The 11,432-nt window shown below is 41.8% G+C and overlaps 2 protein-coding genes across 3 annotated transcripts; one reads left to right on the top strand and one right to left on the bottom strand.

Moving 5' to 3' along the window:
• The first annotated feature begins 3,881 nt into the window (after positions 1 to 3,881).
• On the top strand, positions 3,882 to 7,263 carry LOC135615007 (DEAD-box ATP-dependent RNA helicase 21-like). The gene is made up of 2 exons (XM_065112956.1): positions 3,882 to 6,316; positions 6,814 to 7,263. Exon 1 carries the CDS (start codon positions 3,951 to 3,953, stop codon positions 6,156 to 6,158), a length of 2,208 nt encoding a protein of 735 aa, XP_064969028.1. The 5' UTR covers positions 3,882 to 3,950; the 3' UTR covers positions 6,159 to 6,316; positions 6,814 to 7,263.
• Positions 7,264 to 7,977: 714 nt separating this feature from the next.
• On the bottom strand, positions 7,978 to 9,513 carry LOC135615010 (uncharacterized). Of its 2 annotated transcripts, XM_065112964.1 has the most exons (3): positions 8,655 to 9,513; positions 8,450 to 8,514; positions 7,978 to 8,236 (listed from the first exon to the last, which is right to left on the bottom strand). In XM_065112964.1, exons 1-2 carry the CDS (start codon positions 9,366 to 9,368, stop codon positions 8,452 to 8,454), a joined length of 777 nt encoding a protein of 258 aa, XP_064969036.1. In that variant the 5' UTR covers positions 9,369 to 9,513; the 3' UTR covers positions 7,978 to 8,236; positions 8,450 to 8,451. The 2 variants fall into 2 exon arrangements, with proteins under 2 accessions (XP_064969036.1, XP_064969034.1); XM_065112962.1 differs by lacking the exon at positions 7,978 to 8,236 and having other exon boundaries at positions 8,276 to 8,514.
• Positions 9,514 to 11,432: the final 1,919 nt, after the last annotated feature.

Here is an 11,432-nt window from a genome sequence, read left to right as displayed (position 1 = left end):
TGTTGTTCGACATGTTTTTCATGAACAAAAACATCAGAAACATATGATACATATGAAGTGTTCGATGTATTCTTGACAAACAAAAGCATTTGAAACCTCTAATGTGTCATTCGTAGATAAAAGCATTCGATATGTTCTTTATGAATAAAAATATCTAAAGTGTTTGATGTATCCTTTGTAAATAAAAGCATCTAAAACTTAACGTGTCCTATATTGATAAAAGCATCTGAAGCGTTTGATATATCCTTCATAGATAAAAATATTGAAAATATCTTTTGCCTAAATAAAAAAACTTTGATACATCCTTCGTAGATAAAAGTGTTAGAAAATATCTTTTGCCTAAATCAAAAGACAAGTGGACAAATTGACCCAACAATTTAAGCTACACGATACAGTAGATCTACCCAACGAAGTAAGTTGTTCGATATGAGCAAATGGGCGCAACAATGTAAGCTAGTTGATGTCGACAGATTGATCCAACAAAGAAAGTTGCCTGATGTGGGCAAATTAGGATCCCCTATAGTTGATCAACTTAGCAAAGTAAACTATCCAGTGTTGATCAGGAATGCCCGAAGTTGATTGTCCACACCAAGCAAGCTGCCCAATGTGGGCATATCGAGATGATAGCAACTTGGTCAAACTTTAATATTACCTACCCGATATAGGTAAGTCGAGGTTCACTAAAGCTGATTGACTAATCTAAGGCCACCTTGTTCGTCCAATGTGAGTCCCTTGGTGGCTTTATTATAGATCGATTATAAACAAGATCTAATCGTTTGATGTGGGTGTCTCGACTTCTTTCGTCGCCCAACGTGGGCATTCCATCGCTTAAAATAGGTCAGGTGATGATTAGTGATTAGCCCCTATAGGAGATCAATTGAGACCCAGCCTTCATTTATTATTTGTTGTGAGCATCTCGATAATCTTGTAGCAAGTCGAGTGAAACCTCCATCTCGAAGAACTTGAATTACTTGACGTGAGCCAAACTAAGTGTAGGTCGTGGCTAAAACACAACTAAAATGATGATCACAACTTTCCCACATAATGCTATGATTGTCATTCATGATCAAACTAATGCTCAAGTCTCATGTACATTAAACTATTACCATGTTAATAAAAACTATATATATATATATATATATATATATATATATATTTGTGTGTGTGATCTTCACTTAGTGTATGATTTATGATGTCTATGTTTCCTAAATATAATAAATGACATACTCATGCTTTCAACTTTTAAAGTTAAAGTACATGCTTTCCAAAATATATTATTTATAATGTTCTATGAAATATTGATTATGTATAAGCATCAACATCTACTAGAGGTGATGGTTAAATTTTAATTAGTCTTAAATTAATCTCAAGACTTACATGAGTTTGATCAGGATTAAAGTAGAAAATTTGAAGTTTTAAATATTATTTATATGTAGGATAATAAGTTACGCATTGATAGAGTAATAAAAAATAAATAAAAATATAAATCAAAGAATAATAGTATACTAAAAATATTGATATATATAAGTGAGATTGAAGGATGAGTTTAGACAAAAAAAAAAATATCATTCAAACCATATTAGACTTAATTGAAATTACTGTAACTTCAATTAAACTTTAGACCTATCTCTATCTTATTTTAGCTTTATCATCTTTACCAACTTGACAACCCATCTCTATCTTATTTTAGCTTTATCATCTTTACTAACTTGACAACCCATGACCATTTCTTTCTTTTAGTCATTTTTTCAAATTTTCTCTCGAAGGCTAGGAAACCCCAACTCTAAGAAAGGTTGAGTTAAGAAAAACTCAATTCTTCCTTTACTATACATAGGATTTTAGTTTTATATATTATAGACTTTAAATTTATTTTTAATTTTTGGATATATTTTATATAAATCTCTTATGATTTTATGACCTTAGGTATAACTTTAATATGAGATCGGTGCATAGATTAATGAGTATCCTAATTTGAGGTATTTAAAATATCTTATTTTTTGAAAATGGTTTCTATTCAGGTTAAATTGACCTCCTAAAGGATATGACTATGCTCTGTCCTTTTGATTTATTTTAAAAGATTTCCTTAGGGTTTCGTGGGATCTAGAATTGAGTGAGTACTACTTCTATGCGTAAAGATATGAGGTTTATAAGTTTAGATAGTCTTAACTTAGTTTCAGTAAAATAAAATAGGTATTGATAGTTGAATTATGATGGTAGTTTAGCCTCCAAATGATTTTATTTTAAACTAAAAATTAGTGTTTATTTAGTTTTATATCTTTTAGTTTTTTTAAAAAAATTATAATAATTCAAGATTGTTTGGTTAGCTAAAATAGTGAAGTAAATATTATGACATGTGATGTGCTAAGTGCACATATACATTACGATGACATGTAGCATGAAAGTATATGTATATATTATAATATGTGATGTAGAAGTTCATGAATCTCGGTTATATTTCATATAAGCATTTTGAATTATTTTGATGTAGAATTTTTCCTATTTATTTTGTATATGTTATGTTATAAGGTTATACTTACTAAAGTAATCACAGGATGAGGTGTTTATCGTTAAATATCTTATGTCAATGATGTTAAAATATTATATACGTTATATGATACATGCTCACCTAAATAAGGCTATAAATACTTATACTTATTGAGTGATTACTCATTATAAATTCTATTTTTGAGGTAAATATATTAGTATCTCAATCAAGTGATTAGGTCGGTAAGTGAGCAGATGCCAGCTCATGCTAGTACAGATATGAACAATGACCTGTTAGTGTGGGCATTTGTATGTATATAACTTTTGGATATATTATGTGGGTGACTTTTTTTTTTAGTTAGTGGTTATACTTATGTATTAGTATCAAAATTATTATGTACAAGGAACCCTGTCATTTTGTTTAGTAAATTAGCATATTTTACTTTGAAGATTGTCTACACTTTTATTTATAATAGTTTAATAACTGAAAAGTGACATTCTATTTTAGTTATGCATGTAGGGTATGAGCGGGACTAGAAGTAAGGTGCTACAATCAATGAGTTTCTCTCACCATCAATTATCTTAGATTAATTATAACAAGTTGAGTGGAGATAAGTTTTTACTGTTAACTTGGGTACCTCAGCTTCTTTAATCGCATAATATAATATAAGCGTTGTGCTACTTTACAGTAGATCGGATTGTGATGGGTGATAAATCTTTACGCCGGATTGAGTAGGTAACAATGTACTGGATTGGTTGAGACCCAACCTCCATCTATGGCATGAAGTGGGCATCTCGCTAAGGGAATATTCGCCCCAATAAAAACTTCACACATGATAGCTCAATCAGATGGTAAACATCCACCATACTAATATTAAGAAAATATTTTACTCATATTTTAGAATATTTTTTTGAATTAATCCCACTATAGAAAGCTAATGAGAACTTGAGGATCGAGAATCTCACTTGACCTTAGTTTTTGTATAGATGGAATGCTAAGCAAGAATTGAGTTATATCGAACGAGCATTCGAGCTTCCTTTTTTACCACATCAAACTTCTTCTTATACACATAAGCTTAAATCGGGTCCAACATAGCCCTCTAAATCAATTTCATGTCTTAAGACGAGATGTCATGAGACAAAATTTTTACACTATAAACTAGTTAGCACCACTATTAATCTCCAATATGGCAATGCATCCATCTCTCATCCAAATTCATACGCAATTCTTTAAGGCTTTCGTTATGTTTGATTCCAACTCCAATATTTTTACTATATATTTTTGATTTTTGATTTTTGATTTTTGATTTTTGATTTTTGATTTTTGATAGGCTAACCGACTCAAATGTTTAATTCGACGGTGGATGTCACGTGAGGCTATAAAACGTGTTCTCCTATGCGTGTCTGCCCGTAACCTAAAATCTCTCTCCCCTATCTCCTTCTCCTCGCCTGAATCGACCACCGCCATGAAGCGCTCCGCCGACGACCGCGACCGGAAGCTGCCATCGGCCACCGACATCAAGCCCGTCTTCATCACCAAAGCCGAGCGCCAACGTCTTGCCCTCCAGCGACGCGAGGAAGCCGTCGCTGAGCAGCGTCGCGCCGCCCTCGACCTCCTGCAGCAGAACCACCACCACCCCCCCAAGCCCCCGTCTTCTGAAGACCCCCAGACGCCCTCTGACAACAACGACCGCCGCGATCGCGATCGCGACCGCGACCGCGACCGGGATCGGGATCGAGGCCGCGATAGGGATCGGGACCGTGACCGGGAGCGGGAGCGGGAGCGGGAGCGGGAGCGGGAGCGGGAGCGGGAACGGGAACGGGAGCGTGAGCGGGACCGGGACCGCGATCGACGCGCCCGCGACCGGGAGCGGGAGCGCGAGGACGAGGCCCGTTCGCGCGAGCGTGCGCGGGCGGAGAAGCAGGCGGAGCGCGAGCGATCCAAGGAGCTCGATGCAATCAAGGAGCAGTACTTGGGGTCTAAGAAGCCCAAGAAGCGGGTGATCAAGCCGAGCGAGAAGTTCCGCTTCTCTTTCGACTGGGAGAACACCGAGGATACCTCCCGCGACATGAACGCCCTCTATCAGAACCCCCATGAGGCGCGGCTTCTCTTCGGCCGTGGCTTCGTCGCTGGCGTCGACCGCCGCGAGCAGAAGAAGCAGGCCGCACGCCACGAGAAGGAAACGCGTGAGGAGATTCGGCGTAAGGAGGGCCTCGAGGAGCGCCCCGAGGAGGCCGCCGCCCTGCGGAAGAAGGAGGCCGCCGCTGACCTCTATGATTCCTTTGATATGCGCGTGGATCGCCACTGGTCCGAGAAGAAGCTCGAGGAAATGACCGAGCGAGACTGGCGCATCTTCCGTGAGGATTACAACATCTCCTTCAAGGGGTCGCGGATCCCACGCCCTATGCGAAGCTGGGCTGAGAGCAAGCTCAGGACCGAGCTCCTCAAAGCTATCGAAAAGGCCGGTTACAAGACCCCCTCCCCTATCCAGATGGCTGCCATACCTCTTGGCCTGCAGCAGCGCGATGTGATTGGCATTGCAGAGACCGGATCCGGCAAGACTGCAGCCTTTGTCCTTCCCATGCTTACATACATAACCAGGCTGCCACCCATGAGTGAGGAGAATGAAGCAGAGGGGCCGTACGCTGTTGTCATGGCCCCTACACGTGAGCTCGCCCAGCAGATTGAGGACGAAACTGTTAAATTTGCCCACTATCTGGGAATCAAAGTGGTCTCCATTGTTGGTGGGCAGTCAATCGAGGAGCAGGGATTCAAATTGAGGCAGGGATGTGAGGTGGTGATTGCAACACCTGGTCGTCTTCTTGATTGCTTGGAAAGGCGATATGCTGTGCTAAATCAGTGCAATTATGTTGTCCTCGATGAGGCTGATCGGATGATTGACATGGGCTTTGAGCCGCAAGTTGTTGGTGTTTTGGATGCTATGCCTTCTAGCAATTTAAAGCCTGAGAATGAGGATGAGGAGCTCGATGAGAAGAGGATATATCGTACCACATACATGTTCAGTGCGACCATGCCTCCAGCTGTGGAGCGGCTTGCAAGGAAATACTTAAGGAACCCTGTTGTCGTGACAATTGGTACGGCTGGTAAAACCACTGATCTTATCACCCAGCGAGTCATCATGATGAAGGAATCTGAAAAGCTCCCGACGCTTCAGAAGCTGCTAGATGACCTTGGAGACAAGACAGCTATTGTTTTCTGCAATACAAAGAAGTCTGCAGACGCACGGGCTAAGGATCTGGACAGATTCGGCTACAGGGTGACAACACTTCATGGAGGGAAATCACAGGAGCAGAGGGAGATCAGCCTTGAGGGATTCAGGAACAAGAGGTTTAATGTTCTTGTAGCGACAGATGTGGCAGGACGTGGCATTGACATTCCTGATGTTGCTCATGTGATCAACTATGAGATGCCAAATCAAATTGACATGTATACACATCGTATTGGCCGTACAGGACGTGCTGGGAAGACAGGAACTGCAACTACATTTTTGACTCTGCATGACAGTGATGTATTCTATGATCTGAAGCAGATGCTGATACAAAGCAATAGCCCGGTGCCGCCAGAGCTGGCTAGACATGAAGCTTCAAAGTTTAAGCCAGGGACAATTCCTGATAGGCCTCCTAGACGGAACGAGACACTTTTTGCTCATTGAGGAAGCTGTTTTATGCACATTATTGATGCACGAAGATCTGATTGTGGCTGCAAAATTTAAGCTAATGGGTGCTGATGAGTTTGATTATCTTCATGTTAGGGACTCCATTCATTAGTTATCCTTTAATTGGTAGAAAGCATCTAGGATTGTGTTCTAAGGTACTTCTGTTCCTCTCCGTCCGACTCCGTCTTGAAAGTTAGTAGGACTTACTAGACTTTAATCATGGTGTGATATCTGAATTAGAAGTACTTGTGTTGTTAAAATGCTTCCAAATCGATCTGTATATGCCACTAAGTCTTTTTCGTATTTTGTTCTTCTGTCACTTGGGTCTTCACTCCAAATATATGCTTATAGGTGACTAATTGGATGGATTAATTAAAATTCTACATGCTTATCTAGAACTCAATGTTTTGTAGATGTGAAGATTATAGGATTTCATGTTGTGGATTTACCAATTTTATTGTATAACGTCTTTACTGCCTCTGATTGATTGCACTATGGAAGGACATAATGACATCGACTTTCTGCTCGATATCTCTCCTTTATGCTTTATGATTCATACATAAATGTGAAATATGTCATAGTAACTTGTAGGAATTTGGTACTCCTAAAGTCTGAAGTGGTCTCTTAAGTATGTTCTTCTGCTATTGCTTAGGTCATACGGAATATCTTTGCTTTCCTGACGCACACCTTCCCAGGCAAAAAATATGGAGTGTTGCAAAAGTATCTACTGGAGTACTCATGACCGCTTGGTGAGTGGATTTATAAACACCAGAAAGGAAATATAATTTCTTTATGATGATGTTGATCTGTATATGTTGGGTGTGAAAAATTATCAACTTGTGGCGGCTCTCTCTAGATTTTTAGGAGTTATTTAGCTATCTATCTCCATAGTTTTCCATCCGACCTGTTGTTTGCTGGGGGCTGAGGTATTATTTATAAACTGTAAGTATATGTTGTTGAAGTGTTTCAATTAGATGTTGTTTGTTAGCACTGATTTCTGAACTCTTGCAATCTACTTAAGAGTTGGAAATCTCTAATTATAAAGGTTGTAGACTTGTAATATGGTTAAGGAATATAATATATGTACTTAGATTTGGAAGCATGCTGAATGATCTTTTCTGCTTCTATGTTCAACATATTTTCTCACCCGCTTTCTATCTGATAGGTCTTATATTTTGATGGATAAAGTGAACAATTTTATGCTGAATATGTTGGTTTTATATATCTTTGTTTGTCAAACGAGAAGAGAAACCATTATTACTGCTGCAAATACTTCAATTTGTTGATGCATGATTGTAGCTGATCCCTTTTCTCTTTTTTGGGGTTAATTTCTTCTTTTTTTGGTTTGAATTGCAGTGATATGAAATTGAGTTGCGATGAACGGAGACATACATGCTCGTGTCTTGCTTGTAGCCCTCGTGTCTTGCTTGTAGCCCTCGTGTGAGGAAGGAGAAGACACGATGATCGTCCTTGTTTAGATGTGAGGAAACAATCATCCTTGTTTAGATGTGAGGAAACTTACGCCTAATCCTTGCATGTCTCATGTGCGTGTGAGGAAGGAGAAAACACAATGATCGTCCTCGCTTAGACGTGAGGAAACCTATCCTATCGTAATTAATCCTAACATAGTTCATTTAGAAAAATCTCATGACAAAACATTTGACAATTTGGCCACCGCACCGTTTAGGTCATGTAGAACAGTCGTCGTGATGCAATACTATTAATCATCAGCAAAGTCGATTGACTTGACTTTGATTGCGATCAAGTGCACTTATTAATTATGATCCGCCTACTGGTACTTACTTCATGCGTAAAGTTATGGTGGTGCTATCCCTTTGTCTTTTGCGTGGAATGCCACAATCCATGAGCAGACTGAAACGGAGCTCGATTCAACATTCTGATGCTGGAGCTTCTGCAGAAAACAGGTCGTCGTTCAAAAGGCACGAGCCTTATGTCGCTCTAGCTAAAGAACACGCATTGAAGCCGATGTGATGTCACAGGGACGACGACCACGACAACGGCGGCGCCTCCTTCCGATCCTCATATGGCGTGAGGAAACTCTCAAAAGCTCCAAACTTTGCAATGAAGGGGAAGCACACATTTAATGAACACACTGACTGGTAACCTTAGTCCATTACAAATGATCGGAGACAGACAGACAGGAACAATTGCACACAACGAGGATTCATATGAGGTTGAAGGAATTAATGGATTTTGCTTACTCCATGCAGCTGGAAAGGGATGCTTGGCGGAGAAAAATGCAATCATGTCACCCAAGGAAAGCTTACCTCTAATCAGGAACCCTGTAGGAGTCGACGGTGATCTCCGACAGCCATAACCCCGGGAACGACGACTGAGAGAAGAGGGAAACCAACATCAAAAATCCTTCTTTGATGGGCAAAATATGGGTTTTTGGATCAAAAGGGCACCCGACAGAGCCAAAAATGAGGAGAAAAGATAAAAAGTGAAGTGAAGGTGGGGGAAGAAACTTACGTCGAGTTGCTTTTGGACGACCCTCGCCCGCTTTCTTGGCCGGCGGCGGGCCCTGCACCCCGTGACCGCGTAGATGTCCTCCTCGATCTCCTCTCTCGTCAGCGAGATCGAGAACCTGGGCCACTCCCGCCGCTCCGGGGCCTCTGACCTGAGCCGCACCGTCCTCTTCTCCGCCGCGCCTGGCGGCGGCGCGCTCAGGTGCCGCTCGATCCCCATCGGAACCCTTGCGGCTCTCCGCCTCGTCCTCAGGTTCCAAGGACGCACCGCCGGCGCCTTCGACGAGTTGGCGTCGGAATCGATGCTCACCTCTGACGCCGGGGCCGGTGGCTGCTCTGCATCGCCTCCCCTACCCTTGGTCGGAAGCGGGACCACCAGCCTCATCCGGTCCGCCGCCTCCCGAAGATGAACCAGCAGCTTCTCCCTGACCTCCTCGATCCCGGGGTCTCCGCCGCAGTCACTCTCCTGGGCGCGGGTCGGCGACTCCGACGCCTCCGATCTCCGTCCGGTGCCGGCGACGATCTCCCTCTTGCCGTTCACGCTCATGCAACGGAGCACCCGGTGGCCGCCCCATGTCTTCAAGATCGGGAAGGAAAGGTTGTGAAGGAGGCTATCCTGCGTCTCTCCTCGAGCGGGCGTAGCTTCCGTTGTGGCCGCGGCCGCCGAACCCGCTACGGGATCCGGCCGCCTGGATGGCGTCTCCGCCGAGATGACCATGAGCCCGTCACCACGTACGACCCAGCCGGCGGTGGGCACGAGGATAAGCAGTCAGCGGCGGAGGCCAAGGCCGACGGCTAGGGAAGGGTCGCTTGACGTTGGTTCGGCGAGACGGTGAGAAGAGAGAAAGGGTGAATGGAGTCTCCTCAAGGCGAGGGGGTTAAAGAAAGAGAACAAAAATATTACCCAATAAATTATAGAAAAGCCACATATCGGACTTTATTATTCGGTCAATTTCTGAAAAGACCCTCAAAGTTTGATAATTTTTCATAAAAAAATGTTTGAACTTTGATAAATTTTCAGATAACTCCCTGGCTATGTAAAATGATTAATTTATCCCTGTAATCTCTTCAGAACCCCCGTATCGTCTCTTCCCTTTGTTGTCTTTGCCATCATCTCTATGCCCTTGTTGGACCTTAGGGACATCGTGTGCATGAAAAGGGTGATCGATAAGGTCAGATTGCACGCGATCGAATAGGCGACCAAGGGATGGGGGGGGGATGGTTGGCGGAGCCAACCTATGCATAAAGGCACAAGTAATTAGAGGAGGAGAGGGGGTAGTCAACCAGGCTTGCCTATGTGTGCACGTAGGGTGACGATTGACAGAGCCAACCTTCACATGGAGTCATAGGTAGCTATGGGAGGAGAGAGGATGGTTAATGAGGCCCACCCATACATGGAGACTCAAGCGGCTAAAGGAGAGGAGGGGGATAGCTAGAGGACCTAGCCCCCATACGCACTAAGGGGGGTGACCGACAGGGCCAACCTTGCTCATTAAAGCATAGACAATCAAAGGAGGACGATAGTGGGGCAGAGGGAGATGATCGACGGGCAATGTTATGATGGCCATTTAAAAAAAAAAGATTGCTATCTATCAATTTTTCAAAGTTGAGGCATTCACAAACTTATAATTTTTTTAAAAAATTTTATTATTTATTATATATCTAAATTTATAATGTTCATCATCATTGGAGGAAAGAGATGGGTATAGAGTGTGAGGCCACCACACACAAGGCATTTCGAGATGGTTTTGTGTGTGGGTTATTGATTGGGTTCGGATCTCGTCGCGCGTGCGAGGGGAGAGTAAGCATAAAGAGAGAAGGGTGCGGTGAAAATGCGTGCAACCAACGAAGGCATGTGGGGGTAACTATTGGCACGACAATGTTTGAGGTCTATTTTTTGTTGGGGTAACTATTGGGTTCTACGCACTTGTGAAATCGTTACTCCACTAAAGGTAGGTTTTTTGTGTTTTCCAAAATGTGATGGTTGCACAAATCATAAAAGATTTATGGGCACATGTAGAATACTCATGTCCTCATGCATAATATTTGTTATGATGTATTTTGATTGTTCGATATGTGGGTTAGATTTGGGTTCTCCTTCTGAGTTTATCTTACGCTGAAGTGCTAAGTTACCAAGCGATTTTTGCCGACATCTTATAAATATTAGGTTGGGGGTGTGTCCGATAAGCTAAAGAGGGTTCGATAAATATCAAAATTAACGAGTATATTTATTCAAAAAAATCTTTTAAAGACCACACCTAGAAGTCTTTCTTAATAGTATGACGGGCGTTTGTTAGGTTGAGGTTGTGACGGATATCGAAAATTTTTACACATCATTTGACAATCAATTGATCACGAGATTGTATGTCAAATATTATGGTTACGAAGTAATAATTTTATCGAGTCAGCAGCCATGTCAGTATTGTATGGCTAATCTCATGGGGTCGACTCGACATCTTTGTTTGCATCACATCATTAACCTTGTGTGATCATATCCCATCTAAAGTGTTAAATCGAGTAAAAATGACATATCAATCGTTGTACTTGTAATAGTTCCAAGATAGTGAAATTTCTTGTCTATACAAAAGGCGTAAGATACGAGAGAGGCTCGATGAAATAGGCATATTTATGAAAATTTAGACTATCCACGTATGAACGGAAAGATCAAACAAAACATTACTGTTCTTCGAGATCAACCTTTAGATATTTTGTGTAACTTAAGTGATATATATATAATTGTATGAATTCGATTTTCAATTGAGGTAAAAGGAACATTTTTTTT

This window comes from Musa acuminata, chromosome BXJ1-3 (assembly GCF_036884655.1).
Source record: "Musa acuminata AAA Group cultivar baxijiao chromosome BXJ1-3, Cavendish_Baxijiao_AAA, whole genome shotgun sequence".
In the NCBI taxonomy this organism is placed as follows: Eukaryota; Viridiplantae; Streptophyta; class Magnoliopsida; order Zingiberales; family Musaceae; genus Musa; species Musa acuminata.
This window is presented reverse-complemented; position numbering and strand designations above follow the sequence as displayed.